Here is a 19,709-nt window from a genome sequence, read left to right as displayed (position 1 = left end):
TTTTATTTATAAAACACCCTTCATACTAAAAGCAGCTCAAAGTGCTGTACAGTGCCTTTTATACTGGTGAGTTATTTTGATGAAATGACTGATATCCAATATTTAACTTTATTGCTAATATCGTCCGATACCAATACCTTGCCGATAATATCGTGCGTCCCTAGTAATAATACTTCTCTCTATAAAAAAAAAACTATACAAGTTAAAGCTGATTTTATTCAGTGCATTGATACCTTTTTATTATTTGAAATAATTTTTGTGTATTTTGTCTTCAACAATACCTGTATAACTCACCTGTACTCGAGCTTCCTCGCGTCATGCATCTTCTTGGCCAAATAAGCAGCCTACATCAAAAAAGAAAAAGATGGAGCCAAGGTTTTAAAGTACATTTCATAGGAGTCCTGCAAAAACTCTTAGCAAAATTCTGGAGATAATACTTCTGTGCTTTTGACAGTGAGAAGACAAATATGTCACAGTACCTGGGACAAACTCCAAGTTTTGTTTTGCACCTCATCCAAACGGGAGATGTTGGCTTTATCCAGATTAGACAGAGAAACGCTGCGAAGTAAAGGTCCAGACAACTTCTGCAGCAGCTCAGAGACGGTCATGTTCCTCACAAGCTACAAAAAAGAATGAAATGATAACGATAATTAACACGAATGCCAGCTCAAATATTACTAATAACTGAAATAAGCAAATAATTTTGTGTATGTAAACCTTCATTATTCTCTTTTTCTGCTGCTTCCTTCATACTCACCCCCTGAAGCATGGCCTTCAGCTGCCTCTTTTCCATTTGCTTGGTGATGTTAGTCAAGGCCTCCGAGTCTGCCAGGAGTTCCCGAGCCTTTATGTTCTTCAGCGCACAGCTCGGCAAACCTGCTGCAACTGACTGAAGGGCCATCACATCCTCCGTCGTCACGTTGCCACACTGAAAAGAACCAGAGTGAGAAAAGGATGGAGATCTCAACAGACACAGAGGAGCAGTCATCTCTACAGGCTCACCTTCTTAGAACCCAGCTGGTTCTTGGCCAGAGAGCGCAGCTGGCTTCGTGACCATTCAACACTGGAGCCCAGGTTTTGAAGAGCATCTTTAAGATTGTCCTTAGGGAGGTCGCTCAGTTGTTTGGGTGTCAGTGAAGTGACGTGTTGACCCAGGTCACGCAGAGCTTGAGCGCTGATGGGACCTGACAACATGCTGCTGATAATGTCCTTCTTCAGCTTCAGTCAGAGAACAGGAAACAAAGAGATTCAAATCTGCCTCTTCAGACAAGGAACATTCAGGAAGAGTGGAAAAGATGAAATACCTTTTCGGTTGTGGAGCCGTCACAGGAATCAAGCTGAGTGAGGAGCTTCTTGCTGAGGTCAGGAGTCAAATTTGAAGCAGCCTTGTAAAAACAAGCCAGCGGGCCGAGACTGGGGAGGGTCAACAGTAATGACTTGTTTCAACTTTAACTCAGTTTAGCTTTCCCTCATGCCACATTTACAGCCATAAACATGAAGGGCAAAAAAAGCAATTGATTTCTAGAATGAATTGTGCACTTCAAAGTTCTTCCAAAAGATTCTGTTTGAATGCACTGATGAAAGAATACTCACTTATCTATTTGGTTTGGAAAATCCTTTGGAGTGTAGCACTGCTGAACATTTTGGAGAAACTTCTTGGCCAAGCTGGGGCTTATCCTCGTTGCTTTACTCAGGCTGGATTTGAGCTTAGCAGAGCTGAAATAGTCACACAGCTGGAAAACAAAGTGAAGAAACCCATTAAAGCTGAATGAGAAAACTGTTGAAAAGTCCATTTTCTTCTTTTCAGCAACTCACAGTGTCTTTGGAAGCAGAGTCAAGATCATTTAGTGGTAAACTGGAGATGTAAGGCCCAATCATATTCAGTCCGTCCACATTCAGCCATTTCAGCGTCGGTTTGCAGATATCCAGCATTTCTGTGTAATAAAAAAGCTTGAATAAGTCACTTTATCACTGAACAGAAAAGTAAGAACAAATGAGATTCAGTGCAGAAGGGTTTGGTGTTTATTTTGTGATTCTTTAAGCTAGAGGTGTCCAAAGTGTGGCCCGAGGGCCATTTACGGCCCTTGGAGTGATTTTGTGTGGCCCATGACTACAATTAAAGAACGGTATCATTTCGACCCACAGGTTGAAGAGGTTGATGCAGATGTAGACCTTTAGATTTAATGGTGATACTTTTTAAATTTTTAGGTTTAACAGCAAAACAGCTTAAAATAATCTTCTCAAAATGAGCGATGTTAAGTACAATACAAATATTTAGCTATAGTTAATCTTTTTATCCTACAACAAACCTTCACTGACCAAAAAGTAGAATTTTGGATAATAATTCATGTAATTTGGCTAAATATAAAAAGTGTTTAGGAAGAAAATAATTTCAGTTGATTTTAATAATCGATGGGGAGAAATTTTACATTTTTAAAAGAATATAAAGTGGTATCATCGACATACAAGTTGATCAACGTTATCAGTGTCCCTTCAAACCTTCCATGAATCTGAACATGACTGTCGATGAGGAAGAGGGCCGGCACAAGAGGAGGGTGCGTGCCAAAGACACCATCTTAGCATCAACATAACTGGTTTGTTCCACTATGGAGTAAGCTGTTGGGGGAAGAATCAGTTTTGTTGTGTGTTTCCTTGACTGATGAAGCCTTCTGGATAGAAGGTGAAACGTTTCAGCAAAAAAAGAAACTGTCCAGATGACCTGACTGAAAATTGTTGGCTTCCATGAATCTGTTTTAGCGACTGCCATCTGGAAGGTTGTTCAGAACTTCCATGACCCTTTTGGGCTGTCCATGGTCCAAATGGGTTTTTTCAAGTTCCACCCCCTTTTTTTTTTAATGAACAGTTACTCATTTTAAGCTTTTGTCTCTGAAAATAAACAAAAAAATGAATTTTCCAAGCATAAGAAAACAAATAATAGACCCCCCCCCCCCAAAAAAATCCAATTAATTAAATTAGTTAAATAAATAAATGAATTAAAAAGGTTAATGTTTATGAGTCTCCTAATGTTCTGGAGCTACAATAATTTAAACTAAACTTATAGCTTTCTCTAAAATATTGTTCAAGTTGTTGAGTTGAAAAATGAGGGGGGGTGGGGGAGGATCATACTTTTTAAACTTTTTCTTTTCTTAAATTCAAAATGTTCTCGCCCACAGGTCCTTTCATTTAGACAGTTGTATGAAAACGTTTGGCCCTTAAGCAGCGCTACAGTGGAGCGTTAGGTTACACTTCGTTCTCAGTGAAGGAAACGACAGACGACAGGTCTCATGCAGCAGCCATGAATTCCTTCACCGGAATCTTATTTTCAAAACGAGCACATTTGCGAACACACATGCATTACAAACGTGCACTCGTGCTGCGACTTGCAAAAGTGTCGACCAAACAACAAGCAACTGCCATGACACACCTGCTTCTTGCTGTTTTGTCCAGATTCACGTCAAACCTTTTCTTTTGCCTGCATGTTTGACACAACAGTCCACGCAGAGACTAACCTGTATAAATAAAGGTTGACTGAATGAAACTTGCTTTGAATGATGTACAATTTATTTTTATTTTTTGCACATTTCTCTAATTCATGTTTTGTTTTTCTCATCTCGGTGTTGCTCGTTTTGTCTGTAAGGTCACTTCTGCTTTATAATATTTTTTAAAGAACTATGGCTACCTATTCTCTTTTTCAATATGTTCTCTTTTTGTTCTTCCTCTTTTCTTGATATTTAAAATAAATGTGAACGCAGAAAACAAGTGACGTTTAAACTGGTAGCACGATGGGAAGAGATGTTGACGCATTTAGGATTATGATCAAATTGAGTTTGATGACGTGAGTCCACTTTTTCCACAAATGTTTCCAGTTTAACCAACGTTTCATACTTGATTTGGAGTTGGATGTTTTCTTCAGTGTACAGCTGAAGTTGTTCTGGAGGATTTGTTCTTTGGCCCAGTTGAAGACCTCCGTCCTTTGGTCCTCAGTCATGGTGTCGTACATCTCCTTCAGCATGTTCATCCTGGAGTCAAAAGCAGTTTCAGCTTTTAGAAGAGTTCATATGAGGCAGTGGATAAAGTTACTGCACAGCACGCTTACATCTTCCCCATGTTTTGGCTCTCGACTTTAGCGGGGAGCTGTGTTCTTGCTGAGGGTACATCTAGCAGCACAGATCTGGAAGCTAACAGCAGAGTGTCGTAGTCGTTTGAGTTACAGTTTCCACTCTGAGACGTCAAAGTCGCCCAGGACAGAGGAGCCATGAATGCTTCCACGTAGCACACAGAAAGGTTCTGCAGAAACAGAAAAAGATGGTTAAACTGATACAAACCAGCATCAAGTCTTAAATGAAACATGCTTTGATCCAGTTTACTGACAGAGGAGCCCCTCATTGTTTTTATCATGGCGGGGAGACTACTGCAGTTCCACGTGTTGCTTTTCTAAAAGACAGAGAAAATATAAGATGTTAAGAAAACCATTTTGACCACAAATACTTTCAAAAACAATTGCTCTTCAGGAGTCTCCACAGTGAGTCATCCTCCTCCATCTCTGTCCTCTGCATCCTCTGTCCTCACTCCAACTACCTCCATGTCCTCTCTAACTGCATCCATATACATCTCCTCATTGCCTTTTTGGTGATAAAGCTAGTAAACTAATTTGTTACACTTTTTGAAATTTCTTATGTGACTAAAGAGCTATTTCACAAACCCTAAATAGGGGATTAGGATGGTTTTTATTTGGTAATCCTGACCAAACTTAGTTACGTTTGATTTGATTTCACAAAAGCAGTGACACATAAATTGCCCCAAAGGTTTATTCTGTGCTGTCAGCTTGCTCCACTTAATCCTGAAATGAGTTTTTGTTGCCTAATAAGACAACCTGATCAAAAATGTCATACTTACTCAATGTTTCTAGTCTTATGTACTTTACTTTCTGAATATATTACAATGACTGGTAAAGTCACTGACAGCTAACATGGTTAGATTAAAACGGCTGCTCATGCTGAGATTAGTCATACAGAAATATTTCTACAGCTGCAGGTATTAAGATGATCTTAGCTGCTTATCTTCAGCCTGGTCTGGTGTTTGTAAAAACCTGCTCTGACAGGGCTTGGTCGAGCCCAGATTTCTTCTCTTCTCTTGGATTGCTAAATTAGATTTTTGTGACATAATCCCATGGTTTTGTAATGAACTTGACAGTGTCAGTAATGCATGTGTGTGTTCACACCATCTTTTCAAAGGCATTCATGGCGAGCTGACCAAGTGGATTCTTGTTTGTGCCCCCAGTGACTGAATTCAGGACTTGGAGAAAAGTGGACTGAAAGGTGATGAACTGGTCAGGGGTTATTCTCCCAGCAGCCAGGTTACTAGAAACCAATGAGAGGTACAAAAAGGTTAGGTGATGGCATAGCTAAACTTTGTTTCTATAGTCATAAAGTAAAAAGACAAGCAAAAAGCACTTTGGGAAGTTAGCTTTAAGCACATCGAGCACAGAGAACTTTTAATGTTCCAGTTACAACCAAATGTTTTGTTCAGAAATGTAGAACTATTTAGCCTGACTCACAGTTTTGTAAAATGAGAAAAATATTTTTAAAAGGTTAGAGGAACTCTACATGAGAACAAGATTTGTTTTCATTTCAGTGCCCGGCTGCCATTTAGCTCATCTAATGATTCCAGAGAGTAGATGTAAAACTACCTGTTATTGAAGACACTGTTCAACAGCATCGTGGAGGGTGCAGGGTATCCTGTAACCACAAATCTTCTTAATTGCATGTTGCACAATGAACACACAAACATGAAAACAGGAGTGGTCTATTTGCTGTGCATGAGTTCTGACTCATATTACAGAGGATTTAGCCTGTTTTGTTTCACATCATGTATACGCCTAATATTGTAAATATTTGCATATATATATATATATATACTTCTTAAACAAATCAGTTCAAAACCTAAATCTGATTTTAAATCATACACAGAATAATTTAACTTAAATAAGCTTATTAAGAATCTTCTCACCTTTATCACGGCATTTCATCATCTGAAAATTAAAAGAAAAGTCTTGATTAGACATTTAGGGTGAGATATTTAGTTGTTTAAATTCTTTGGTCACAAACGAAACATCACAAACGTTATCTTGAGTGAGCTTTAAAACTCTATAATGTGATATTTAAAGAAAAACACCCTGGTGCTTTAGGGTTAAAACTAAAATAAATGCACAAATTGACATAATTGAGAAATCTTGCAGACGGGTGGAGAAAACGTGTGTCATAATAACACCGTGTGGTTAAAGGGTGGAGATGTGATGAAGATACTAATACATTCCTAGAAAGTTCTGGAAATAAATTCCTATATATTTTTTCTTTCTTTTCTTTCGGCTGCTCCCTTCTTCAGGGGTCACCACAGCGAAATAACTCGCACAAAGACTTGGCAATTGTTTTTACACCGGGTGTCCTTCCTGATGCAACCACAGACCAACGAGCTACCACAGCCCTCTGTGTGGAGCAGAGATCTGCTATCTAGGGCACCTGGGGGAGCAGATGGTGGGGGTTAAGGGTCTTGTTCAAAGACCCAGAGTGGAGCAAATGAGGGTGGAGGCAGGTGTGGATGTTTCACATTTCCCACCCACATTTTTTATGTTGTCAGTACGGGGAGTTGACCCAACGGCCTTCCGATCACAGGCCCACCGTCTCCAACCTCTGCGCCACCACTCCACCAATTTATCCAATATATATTCAGTTAAATTGAACTTTAGACTGAAAATGTGTGTCTTCAACTTGCATCATGACAAAGTTAGCTTGATGGACTTTAAAGTTATATTAAAATAAAAATGTTTTTTCACTTTAGCCTTCAGAAAAATTCATACCAGTTTTTTGGCAACGAAGCAAGCATCATCTGCAGACATCCCACCCGGAGGCTCGGCTGTGCGGACAGTAGCTATGAGACAAATTGGAGCAGATTGTAATCAGTAAACACTTTAACGCAGCAGGAAGGAGGCAAAATGAATGGAAGAGTTTGGTACAAACCCAGGACAACACAGGCCAAAGTGAGGACAAAGAAACATGGTCCTCCTCTTGGAGACATCGGGACGTCAGTCTGCAGGACACATTATATAAAGTGAACATTATTACACAAACCAACTAAGTCTGACACTCAGTTCCATCGTTTGATTTGAACTCTAATCATTTTAATATAGCTTGGTTGTTATGGAGCCCGTCTCCACGTAGGGAACCTCCAAGTTCTTTAATAAACTTCCTCCTCAGTGACTGTGATACTTCCCTGGTAACCTTCTAAGTTACTCGTCCTGAGGGAGACTTTGAGGACTTTTGAGGATAACGTGCATTGAAAAACAGATTAGTTAAAGTACAATGACGTTTTATTAACTGGTCTCGTTATCCTCACGGACATCCTTCGCACCGTGTTTGAACATTTTCCTGACATTTATACGGTGACATTTTCTGCTCAGGAGATTTGCATCCTGGTCTTTTGACAGATATTTGTTTGCTTGCTTTCCTGTTCCTTTACATCTAATTTAAATGAATCAAATTATCACAATACTAACCATTGTAATAATGTGTTTAAATATTGTGTTGTCCTAAAAATGATGCTGATGCAACTTTTTATCCCTACATTTACCTTTTACCAATTGATTAATAACACGTAGACAAGATATATTGTGTTTGCACAGGTTTGAACACAAAAATTTTCATTTTAAACTTTTTACAAAGACAACTAAAATAGAAACCTTAATGATTCATGGATGAATTAGGCATTACTTACAAATTAAGTGTCTTCTTTCTTGTAGACGTTACAAAAACATGCAATAAAAAAATCAAGGTGTAGACAGAGAGAGCTCTTCTCCAGCCTCCGTCTGGTCTGATCTGGATGGGCGTCTACCTGTACCGGCTTATTTAAAGCAGCTGGGTGACACGTTAGGTAGGAAGAAGAGACGGAGAAACAATGGGACAGAACATCTGAGTAATGCGTAACTGTGATATCATTTGTTGGAAAAATTATGAAATAACATTGTTCTCATTTTCTGTAAAACTGCCTTCTCATTTTACAATAAAATAGATACCCAATGATGAGAATCAATACAGTAAATGAGGTTTCTAAACATCACAGGCTTTATTTTTTGATTTTAATACAAAACACTTTTAAATTCTCAAATACTACGTTTATCAGTGGTAGTGGGGACATTCGCTGCCTTGCTCAAGGACACTTTGGCACGCTGCAGGGGCTGGGGATCTAACCCCCGATCCTCCAACTTGAAGATGCCCTCCACCTCAGTACCACTGAGCCACAGCTGATAAATTACACATACGGCGATCCGCCCCTGTATTAACCAAATTATGTCGCATAACCAAACAAAGCACTTTATCTCAGATCCTTTATGATAAAAGCAGGTAAACATGACCGCTGGGCAACAGGGACGCCAACATTAAGCTTGATGATAACAGTGGTAGGATGTAACTAAGTACAAGTACTTCATTACTGTACTTAAGTACACTTTTCGTGTATCTGTACTTTACTTAAGTAGAGTTAAACATGGGTACTTTTTACTTTTACTCCACTACATTTTACATTAAGTATATGTGCTTTCTACTACTCTACATTTCTATAATGTGTTGTGTTACAAGTTACATTCACGTTGCAACTTTTTTATTTGTTCGTTAATTTGAAAGTAACCAATGGCGAGAGGGGAGTTGGTCCAATGAATCACTGCAAAGTGGGCAGGTAATGTTAGACCCACCTTCAAGAAGAGCTGGGCCAATGACATATATTCTAGTATATATGTCATTGAGCTGGGTGCACCCACAGCACCGCTGACACACCCAAAATGTATTCCACTGAGGAAAGTCAGCCAGAAGACATGCTCCACCCATGGCCTTATTGAAAGTCTATTGAAAGACTGTTCAGTACAGCAGGACACCTCTCTCCCAAAATAGCCAAACTGGACTTAAAAAACTTTGAAAAACAACTTCTTCAGAACTTGAACAAGAAATTCTTGCTGCAATATTAAAATGTGTCAGTTCATGGATGTTAGGAGACTAGAGATGTCTATGACTCGACACTCGGGTCCAAGTTTTGAAAATGGTGTCAGGAAGTTAAAATATTGTTCATTATTGACCCATTACGAGATTGACTAGACAGTATTTTAACTAGAGTTGATGACAAACTGGAGTTGAAATGATCAGATATTCCTTTGTCAGGTCTAATGCTTCTGTTTTCAGGCAGACAACTTTTACTAAATGTTTTTACTCAAGTTAAAATGACACATTGGTTTCGCTTTGTGTTAAATAAAAACTTTCAAAAGGTATAATCATTCCTCTTTCTTATTTTGATTAATGGCATTTAACTCTGCATGTCATCCCTGAAATTAGGTCACAAAGAATCACAAGTCCAAGTGTGAACTGTGTCACAGGGTAAACACAATAAAAACATGTATTATCTGCAGCATTGTTCATTAAAATGACTCAACACTATTAATGCATTACAGAAAATATACATACGGTAGGCACACTTAATGATATTGTAGACCATTGCATTAGGTAATATATTCAGCAAGTACTTTTACTTTTAATACTTTAAGTATTTTTAAAAGCAAGTACTTATTTACTTTTACTTAAGTAAAAACGTTAATGTGGTACTTCTACTTTTACTAGAGTACATTTTTGTCTGTTTATTTGTACTTTTACTTAAGTACAGTTTGAGGACTTTCTCCACCACTGATAAAAATGTATCAGTGACTGTGAGTTTTGCAAAACTTGTCATAAGAATATTTTATTAGTGTTAATGTTAACCCCACCAAGAATATTTAAATACACTGATCCATGTGTTCAGCTTTAATGACTGTACGCCTAAAATTTACAGAGGAAAACGTCGTGAGAATGAGTTTAGTATTCAGCTATGACTGATTAAACGTGCAGATACTTCATTGCTCCTGTCAAACAGGTTACACAGAGTGGAGCGGTCGACCGTTCCAAGATGGCGGACCTACGGCCGGTGTTTATATCTATGCCTGGAAGTAGCTCTTTTAGCGCATGCGCAAATGAGCTGATGGTACGGAGCGTGCCTCCGGAATCTGCTCAACGATGGGTTTGGAACGATGCCAAAACATCCAGGAACTTCTGTGACGCAACAAAGCTTCACTTTTGTTTGATAACAAGATGACAGGATGACGTTTGTTTGGAAAGACGTCAAATCAGAAAACATCCGGGACCTGTGATGTCACATTAACGTATCAAAGGCCAGGCAACGATGACGCACGTCAGAGTTTAATATACCATACCATACCATACCACTTTATTTATAGAGCACTTAAAACAGAGACAAGGCCAACCAAAGTGCTGCACAGACAAAACAACAGGTAACACACAAAGCAAAATACAAAATGAGGTAAATCAGAACATAGACATAAAAACGATGCAGATAATGACGACAAACCAGTGTGGAGCGTACAGGATCAAAACACAGATCATCTGGTGTTGAAAGCTACTCAATAGTAGTGAGTTTTTAAACAGGACTTGAAAACCGAGAGGGAGAGGGCCTGTCTGACAAGCAGAGGTAACTCGTTCCAAAGTCTTGGTCCTGCTACAGGGAAGGCCCTGTCACCTCTGCGCTTAAGACAAGTTCCTGGAACTGTGAGGAGCAACTGGTCCGCTGACCTCAGGGAACGTGGTGGGACATACGGTTGTAGCAGATCAGAGAGATGGGGGGGGAACTGTTCAGTGATTTGTAGACATACATGAGTATTTTGAACTGGATTCGAAAGAACTGATAACAAGTGCAGTGAGGCCAAAACTGGTGTAATGTGCACTCTTTTGCCTGTACTGGTTAAAAATCGGGCTGCTGCATTCTGGACCAGTTGTAGTCGTGCAATGGAGGTCTGACTGATACCAAACAGGAGTGAATTGCAGTAATCAGGCCTAGATGTAATGAATGCATGTATTACTGTCTCCAGGTTATTTTTGGACAATATGGGCTTCAGTTTAGACAGCCGCCTCAGTTGGAAGAAACATGATTTAACAATCATGTTTACATGATTGTTAAGTATCAGGGAAGGGTCCATTATCACTCCCAGATTAGTGACTCCTTGTTTTTCTGACAGGGTTAGAGCGGAGAGGTCGATGCAGTGGTTTGTGATAGTGTCATTGGGAGGGAACAACATGACTTCAGACTTCTTTTCATTGAAACTTAAGAAGTTTAAAGCCATCCAGTCCCTGATGTCAGCCAGGCAGTCAAGCAGCGGTTGAGTCGAGCATGTACCATTGTGTCTTAAGGGGAAGTAAATTTGACAGTCATCGGCATAGAAGTGGAAAGGCATGTTGTGTTTCCGGAAAATAGCACCAAGCAGCCGCAGGTATAAAGAGAATACCAATTGAGGGCTGACCCTGTGACGCCCACCCACTGCTCCAACCTAGCAATGAGGATCTCATGATCGATGGTGTCGAAGGCAGCCGTGAGGTCCAATAGGACAAGCAGCACAGAATCATCAGTATCTGTGGATCTGAAGATGTCGTTAAAGACCTTCAGCAGGGCAGTTTCAGTGCTGTGGAGAGGTTTAAAGCCAGATTGGAATAGCTCTAAGATGGTGTGACCTTCCAGGAAGCACTTCAACTGGGACTCGACTATTTTCTCCAGTAGTTTAGAAACAAATGGGAGTTTGGAGACAGGCCGGAAGTTGGATACGACTGAAGGGTCAAAGTTTGTTTTTTTTCAGGAGAGGCTGGACAGCAGCATGTTTAAAGGATTTTGGCACCACGCCAGTGGATAAACTACTGTTTACTATATCAAGAATGGACGGACCTAGAGTGGGAAAAACCTCCTTTAGTAGTTGAGGGGGGACCACATCAAAGGGGGAGCCAGAAGGTTTCAAGCTGCACATGACCTGCTCTAGAGAAGATAGAGTGATGGGTTCAAAATGGTCAAATGGAGCTACAGACTGAGGTGGGATGGATGGGTCATGAGTTGGAGGGGAAATGAGAGCCCTGGTGGTCGCAATTTTTTCCAAAAAGAAATGTAAGAAGTTGTCGCACAGCTCAGTCGAGGCTTCCAGAGGTGATGGTTCAGTGAGGTTGAGAACAGAGTTTAGGGTGGAGAAGAGGACATTTGGGTTGTGAGAGTTTGAGGTAATTATATCAGAGAAGTATTTGGATTTTGCAGCTTTCACTATTTTCTGATAATGGTGCCAACTCTCTTTAAGTATTGAAAAGAGACCTGCAGCCAGTCTTTCCTCCACTTTCGTTCCGCCCTTCTACATTGCTGCCTAACGGCCTTGGTGACGTCACTCAGCCAAGGTTCTGCTCTGAGTTTTGATTTTTTTGGTTTTAACAGGTGCAACATGATCCAGAGTCTTTAAGCAGACAGAGTTGAACTGGGATGTCAGTTCCTCAGTGGTGGTGAGAAACACTGGGGGCTGAATTATCATTTCAGAGTTATAAACATCTGTGAAACGTGCGGCAGTGAAGGCTGGAACTGACGTGATGCTTTGAACCATCCCTTCATCACGATGGCTCATCTTGCTAAATGCAAAAAGAAGTCTTACGTGGACTTTAGTCATGGCAATAATAATAATGGAAGTATGCCAACTCAGCGATCAACCTGCTTTGGCTTCTGATCGTGAAGGGAGAAATAGCCCTCAACCAGGTCCCAGTTCTTTTTACCCACACACAAACTGGTCCAAATGTTCAGAAGAGTTAGTGGATCCCACAGTGAGTCTCAGCACGGTTTCAGGTTCTGGCTCTGATTCCCCAGTCAGTAGAAGTGTCCCAGCCTCTGTCAAAGTCAACGATACAGAATGCCATCAAGCAGCAAGTTCAACTGAAAGTCTAAATAATGAGAAGAACCTTCAAGAAACACACAGGTGCTGTTCAGGGTCAACAGAGAAGAAAAACCTTCAGGAGGGTTAGACAATTTGGTGCCAGAGATTTTAACCTCCATAATTTCCTGAGTTTGGTGTGATACAGCAATCTCTGGTTTTTATCTGGACGTGGTTCTGTGCTTCAATCCATTCTGGTTCTGTAGAACAAGGGTCCACATAATTACATACAAATCAAAATGGAACGAAGCACAAACACACAAAACAATACAAGCCCTACAAAAATAGGGTTGCACTTTGGACCAGACATGTTTTCCACGTGCTCTTTGGAGTTTTCTCCGGGATGCTCCGGTTCCCCACAAAAAAAAAACCCAACAACTTTGTCCACCACCATCTGAACCAGTTGTTCTGTTTGTCTGTCCTGCAGGTGACACAGATGACCGTCCACCCTGAGTCCGGTCGGTCCTGGTTCGTGTAGAACATGCACGTTCAATAATCCAGGTAAAAAAACTAAACAGGTTAAGTCAGGTCCTCTGGAGGGATTCTTCTCTGTTGAAATGTTTTGTCTTTTTTCCAAAACGCTTCTTCAGTCCATTAAACATAATTTGACACACAAATTACACACAGAGCGAAACGAAACGACGCACAAACGCACAAAACAATAAAGGCCCTACTGCACTGTGGACCTGCCATGTTTTCCTTGTGCCCTTTGGGGTTTTCTCCGGGACGCTCCAGTTCCCCACTAACATTAAAAAAACAACAACTTGTAACTACTTTGTCCTTCAACATCTGAACCAATTATTCTGTTTGTCTGTCCTGCAGGTGACAAAGATGACTGTCCACCCTGAGTCCAGTCTTGGTTCTTGTAGAACACCATTCAACATATCCCGATGCATGTTCAATAATCCAGGTAAAAAAAAACTAACCAGGTCTTCTGGAGGGATTCTTCTTTGTTGAAATATATATACATATATATATATATACATATATATATATATATATATGTATATATATACATATAAATATATATATGTATATATATATACGTTTATTTTCTAAACATAACATCCCAGTGGCTTTTAAACCCCAAAATACATTACGGCAAAGACTGGTTCATCCCAAAGATCCAGTCCCCCGGCACAAACAGAGTAATGTTGTGTATGCTGTTCAGTGTCAGGAGGGCTGTGATCAGTCTTACATCGGGGAAACTAAACAGCCACTGGCCAAAAGGATGGCCCAGCACAGAAGATCAACATCATCAGGCCAGGACTCTGCGGTCTACACTCATCTCCAGGCCAGCGGTCACTCTTTCAGGGATGAAGATGTTCACATCCTGGACAGAGAGGAACGATGGTTTGAGAGAGGAGTAAAGGAGGCCATCTTTGTGAAAAGAAATCGTCCATCATTAAACAGGGGTGGAGGCCTCCGGGTTCAACTGTCCCCCTCTTACAATGCTGTGATTGCTAGTATCACTCAGCCCTCTGTGAACAGTAAACAGCCATCAGTGTGCTAATGACCCATTGTTAGGCTGATGGTCCTTCTTGAGCATGTGATCAGCTGGTTTTGGTTGTCAGCAGCAAAACTGGTTGATCCACCCTGAGAAGGTGCTATTTAAGAGACTGAGCTGAATACAGCACCTCAGACTGAAGAAGTCTCTCGGATGAGAGACGAAACGTTTCTACAATTTTTGATGTTTTGCTTTGTTTTGGTTTTTTTTTAATGTCCAGAGGACCAGATTTAACTTTTTTAGATTTTTCTACCTGGATTATTGAGCATGCATCAGGATAAAACAGTTATAATTTCTTAATGTATAATGATTTAAAATTCAATTAAACTCTGTTTATTTATATAGCGCCAAGTCACAACAGAAGTCATCTCAGGGCACTGAACAAAAACATTCATATATAAAAATAATAATTTAACATTATTTATCTGAGGAGCAGACTGCTTTGAATTTAACTCCATCACAGAACTCTCATCTTGAACAAGCACGAAGGAGACAGTAGAAAGAAAAACTCCCTCATGAGGAAGAAACCTTTAGCAGAACCAGGATCAGGACAAGCGGCCATCTGCTTCGATGGACTGAGTTTGAGAGGAACAGATACACAATGGCAGGTCAAGAATCACGTTGATAGAAATAGAATCAATTAAAAACTATTCAATTTTAACAATTCATTCAAGGAAATGAGGTCAATTTGTCCTCCAGTAGTCTAAGTTTAAGGCAGCATAACAAGCCAACCCTAACTATAGGATTTATCAAAGAGGAAAGTCGTAAGTTCAGTCTTAAAACTGGACAATGTGTCAGCCTCACAGACAGAAACTGGAAGTTGGTTCCACAAGATAACTGAAAGATCTTCCTCCCATTCTGACAGTTAAAATTAAAAGGTCAACTATTTTTAGGTCAATTAAACTTTCACCAAAATAATTTTTTGTATTATCAGCTCCTGCCGAAAGGTGAAGGTGGACAATATGTCTGTGTCTGGTACCAAAATACGCCATGAACCCCTGGATGAGTGTTGATGAAAGTTGCAGAAAATAATTATATCTACAACTGATTATCTTTTGAAGTCAAACTACCGTACACAAAAATGGCTGTCACAGCTAACTCAATGTTAAAAACACAAAAAAATGGCTTTGCTAAAATCTGATGTACAGTAATACCAGTTTAGCTGAGTCACAGCTAAAACTTAATTATTTCTCAACATAAGTTGATTTTAGTGTTGAACTCTGGCACGAAAGAAGGCGGGTGAAGTTTTCACTGGTACTGGAATTTATTTGATCATTAAAAAGAAAAGAAAATGTGAGAACACTACAAACGTATTTCTAAAGGAGCCGTCATTGTGACATAAATGTGTGCAACACTTGAGTACACGTGAAGACAACACAGACTAGAGTTAAAGCATGTAAAAAGCTGCTGTGTGGACATATTTCAACCTGTAGCGTGATCACAGTGCAATCCTTTTCTGTTTACATTTAATCAGTTTCATTCAACAGACCCTGTGGCAGATCAATAAAAATCTGGCAACATATAAAATAGACAAGCTAAAATCATGACAGTTGTAAAAAGTGAACATGTACATGTGCTGTTCAGTCTAACACATGATGAAGGTGTTCATTCTGAATCGCTCAGTCTTCCCATGAGAGCTCCGGTAGGATTGTTTAGGTTGGTGAAGTGATCTGAAAAAAAAATTCAGTGACACCTGTTAGTTCATGACTTTGTCTTAGTTCGTATTAGTTCTAGTCTAATTCTCTTATACTGATTATCTTTAAATGATAAGGCTAGAGTCTGTTCTTTCTGTCAGTGCATCTTAATCTCTTGACAAACTCGATCAGCCCTCTCAGTCATGTTAAAACTAAATTGTTGTGTAAATTGTCTAAACACATTAGCAATGTCATTTAAAGAACTGTGGTGTTATTTTTGATCAGGATATGTCGCTTAACCTCCACATTCAAAACGTTACCAGGACGGCTTTCTTCCATCAGTTTAATATTTCTCAAATTAAAAACCAAGAAAAGCAGACACCTGCATTTATCACTTCTAGGTTGAATCATTGTAATTCTTCATTATCAGTGTCCAAATACTTCTTTAATAAGTTTTCAGTTGATCCAAAATGCTGCTGCCAGAGTCTTAACTGTTAAAAGGGAGTTTTTCCTTTCCACTCGCACCAATGTGCTGCTCAAGATGAGAGACTGCAACGAAGTGAACATTCAACACAATCGGCTGGCTTGCTTAGACAACTTTTAGCAATTGGCATTTTATAATGTTCAGTGCCCTGAGATGATTTCTATTGTGAATTGCATCTATAGAAATTACCTGAATTGAATTGTTAGTAAACATGAATGAAAAGACAAGGGAGGCAAAAGATTACATTTGAACATATTAAAGACAGTGTGTATTATTTTTACATTTACATTTTAGAGTGACTTGTTAGTTGGTAGAGCTGCTGCTTCTCAGCGAGCAGGTCCCCGGTTCAAATCCCCGTCCGGGAGCCTTTCTGGGTGGAGTTTGCATGTTCTCTCCGCGCATGTGTGGGTTTTCTCCTGGTGCTCCAGTTTCCTCCCACAGACTCAAAACATGCATGTTAGTCTGACTGGTAACTGTAAATTGTCCCTAGGTGTGAGTGAGAGAGTGAATGGTTGTTTGTCTCTACGTGTCCCTGTGATGGACTGGAGACCTGTCTAGGGTGTCCCTGCCTCTCGCACAGTGACTGCTGGACGTGGGCACCAGTGTCCCCTGCGACCCAAAAAAGGAAGAAGCGGGTAAAAGATAATGGATGGATGGATGTTTTTAAGGTTGAGGATAGGAATCAAGCTCAGGTTCAGGGTGCAGAAAAGTATTTATGGTTATAAATTTAACGGTGAGTGGTAAAGTTGTGGTAGAGGACGAGACTGCATCCCTGACTTTCCTTTCTGGGCTGCAGAAATAAACCTGTGAGTGTGTTTATGTGCTCGACTCACCTGCAGCAAACTGAAAAACGTCAGCCGGTTTTTGAAGAAGCAGCTTTCTGTTTGAGGAGAAAAGGAGAGGACTAACTAAACAATTGGTGTCTGGTGTTTGCTGTGATGCATCATTTTTAAAGGTTCACAGCCAAATGTGCTTTACTGCAGGCATTCCTCTGCTCTTAGAATATCATTTAAACTGATAAAATAAATAGGCAGGGGGAGAGAGTGAATGGCTGTTTGTCTCTATGTGTCCCTGTGATGGACTTGCAACCTGTCCAGGGTGTCCCTTGCTTTTCGCACAGTGATGGCTGGACATGGACACCAGTGACCCCCGCGACCCACTATGGAAGAAGCGGGTAAAATGGATGGATGCAGGGGAAGGCTGCATAAAAAGCAATAAATAATTCAGCTTAAATAGGCAAAGAACTTTATCAGAGAAAACTGTTGTCTGAAATATTATACATTACATATATTTTAGTTCAGCAAGTGATTTTTAGTTTAGCTAGCAAAAACAGACAGATTTAAGACTTTATCCTACTTGGAAATAAACTGTTAAATCACATTCAGGCCATCTAGTTTGACAGATTGGAATTAGTCACATATGTAAACTAAACACAACAAGATCTGTCCTTACACTTTTTTATTGAGTAGGTTGCTAAACAAATACAAAAAGTGCTTTTTATTCATTTTACCCTTCAAAGCTGATGCATATAGGCTAGTTTGAAAAGTCTGATGAAGCCTCTTTTAAAAGCTTTTAATGTCACTAAAACCAATAAAACAGCACTAGTGTAAAACACAGAAGATCTGTTCACCTTTTGGTCATTTTGTAATTTATTTTTCAATTTGTGAAACTGGTTTGACCTGTTTTAATGGTTTCGACACTGTAAGTACAGTTCAGAACTTTTGGATCGTTTTTAATTTAATAAAAGGTCTCAGATTTAGAATAGTTTAATAAGCACAACTTTAAAAGCAAACTTGCGAACTCTGAGACACCACATTGGTAATTAATTAATTAATTAATTCCCTCTGTTTTGACTTGTAAAAGACAAGTTAAATAATTTTGGTCCTTGTTAACAAGGACTTGGACGCCAGTACCTCTTGTTTTGCACCCAAGTCAAACTGAAACAATATAATCGTTAAAAATGAGCAAACCTTAAAAATTCATCAAGCATTTCCTTTACTTCAGGGTGTGTTCTCAAATAATTCTCGTTGTTGGTTCTGATCTTCATCTATAAATTAAAACAAAAACGCATTTTGAAATTGACGCGCAGTTTCTGAGTAGCTAAAGTTAGCGGTTAGCTGCTTAAAAAAAACAAAAAACCGGAGAGGAAATTACCTTTAACTGTCGCAGTTTCTCTTGCTGCTCAGCACTTAGCACGCCTTTTCCATCCACAAGGTCCATTTTTTGTGCTAGTTTTTGTACCTTACAGCTCAGTGTGTGCAATGTAAACTATGTTCGTTCAGCTGGAAATCAAACGAACGTTCATCGTCTCCGAGAGATGTTGCCATGGAAACGGCTGCGGTTAACGGCTAGCTCCGCGAGGTGGCAACCGCTAGCCAGGAAGAAGAGTGCAGCGTTCAGCTGAATTTTAATTAAATCCAGTCTGAAATAGAAGTTTGGTAAAAGCAAAATTTTAGGAGCAATTAAAACTATAATTTCAATGCAGACTGAACGTTTAACGGCTTGTTTCATCAGCATTTGCCGGCTGCAGTTACATTATTGTCCACCAGATGGCGCTGTTGGACAAGAGGCAGTGTGTGACAGTCAATTTAATTCAAATTAATTTCAGTTTATTCATATTAGCTCCAAGTCCCAACAGACGTCGTCTCAGGGCACTGTACAAAAACATTCACATATGTTAAGCTGATAAGCAAAGGTTATCTGTCTAAGGAAGCCAGCAGATAGTGTTGAATTTGCAATTTGTCACAGTCTCCCATCCTGAGCGAGCACAAAGGCAACAGTGGAAAGGAAAAACTCCCTTTTAACAGGAACCTCCAGCAGAACCAGGCTCAGGATGAGCGACCATCTGCTTCGACTGGCTGGGGTTTGAGAGGACAGGAAGGAGAAACAAACAAACACAGAATGGCAGGTCCAGGTGTAGTTTCTATAGGAGGAAAAACAACAACAAAAAAAACATGTGTTAAGATAGAAATAATTACAAATACAAACAGGTGGAGTACTTTTAATTTTAATATTCTCTGGCTTAGAGAACCTGAAGCTGCAAAACTCTGGTTTTAAAAGCTTTCTGAACAAACTTTTAATACGAATAATACCGTCAGGATAGTGTTCATCAGAATGAACGTGATAAAATTTTAGTGATATGTACACAAGGTAGAAAGAAAACTGGCCATTACAGTTGATAGCTTAATCAAGAACGCTTGATTGCAAGAAATCCCCCCAAGAAACCAAACAACGTAAACATATTTAAAAACAAATGGTTACATAATGTTATAT

The 19,709-nt window shown here is 39.7% G+C and overlaps 2 protein-coding genes across 2 annotated transcripts in view; both read right to left on the bottom strand.

The window, feature by feature from the left end:
- Positions 1 to 6,899, bottom strand: part of otoa (otoancorin) — a 13,722-nt gene extending 6,823 nt beyond the window's left edge. Inside the window, exons 1-14 of the mRNA XM_037676643.1 lie at positions 6,857 to 6,899; positions 6,010 to 6,031; positions 5,690 to 5,738; positions 5,222 to 5,360; positions 4,372 to 4,434; positions 4,097 to 4,287; positions 3,886 to 4,019; positions 1,816 to 1,934; positions 1,594 to 1,733; positions 1,305 to 1,413; positions 1,003 to 1,218; positions 758 to 928; positions 480 to 620; positions 295 to 344 (exon numbers count right to left, since the gene is read on the bottom strand). Coding sequence (XP_037532571.1) covers positions 295 to 344; positions 480 to 620; positions 758 to 928; positions 1,003 to 1,218; positions 1,305 to 1,413; positions 1,594 to 1,733; positions 1,816 to 1,934; positions 3,886 to 4,019; positions 4,097 to 4,287; positions 4,372 to 4,434; positions 5,222 to 5,360; positions 5,690 to 5,738; positions 6,010 to 6,031; positions 6,857 to 6,895 — 1,583 coding nt within the window. The 5' untranslated portion in view covers positions 6,896 to 6,899. The remainder of the gene's footprint in view (positions 1 to 294; positions 345 to 479; positions 621 to 757; positions 929 to 1,002; positions 1,219 to 1,304; positions 1,414 to 1,593; positions 1,734 to 1,815; positions 1,935 to 3,885; positions 4,020 to 4,096; positions 4,288 to 4,371; positions 4,435 to 5,221; positions 5,361 to 5,689; positions 5,739 to 6,009; positions 6,032 to 6,856) is intronic.
- A 9,024-nt stretch (positions 6,900 to 15,923) lies between these two features.
- LOC119409742 (RIIa domain-containing protein 1) lies at positions 15,924 to 18,757 on the bottom strand. Its single transcript, XM_037676642.1, has 4 exons — positions 18,591 to 18,757; positions 18,407 to 18,483; positions 17,270 to 17,316; positions 15,924 to 15,988 (listed from the first exon to the last, which is right to left on the bottom strand). The coding sequence occupies exons 1-4, from the start codon at positions 18,654 to 18,656 to the stop codon at positions 15,924 to 15,926; spliced, it is 255 nt and encodes an 84-aa protein (XP_037532570.1). The 5' UTR covers positions 18,657 to 18,757.
- Positions 18,758 to 19,709: the final 952 nt, after the last annotated feature.

The sequence above is a fragment of the Nematolebias whitei genome, chromosome 5, assembly GCF_014905685.2.
Source record: "Nematolebias whitei isolate Nwh7 chromosome 5, NemWhi1, whole genome shotgun sequence".
Taxonomy (NCBI): Eukaryota; Metazoa; Chordata; class Actinopteri; order Cyprinodontiformes; family Rivulidae; genus Nematolebias; species Nematolebias whitei.
This window is presented reverse-complemented; position numbering and strand designations above follow the sequence as displayed.

What these genes read in the sequence shown, in the direction of transcription:
- LOC119409742 (XM_037676642.1), bottom strand. Translation starts at nt 18,656, where the DNA reads ATGGACCTTGTGGATGGAAAAGGCGTGCTAAGTGCTGAGCAGCAAGAG. An exon ending in ATGCTTGATGAATTTTTAAG is followed by an intron (nt 17,317 to 18,406) that starts GTTTGCTCATTT and finishes CTCCTCAAACAG; the next exon opens with AAAGCTGCTTCTTCAAAAAC. An exon ending in CGTTTTTCAGTTTGCTGCAG is followed by an intron (nt 15,989 to 17,269) that starts GTGAGTCGAGCA and finishes TTTTTTTTTCAG; the next exon opens with ATCACTTCACCAACCTAAAC.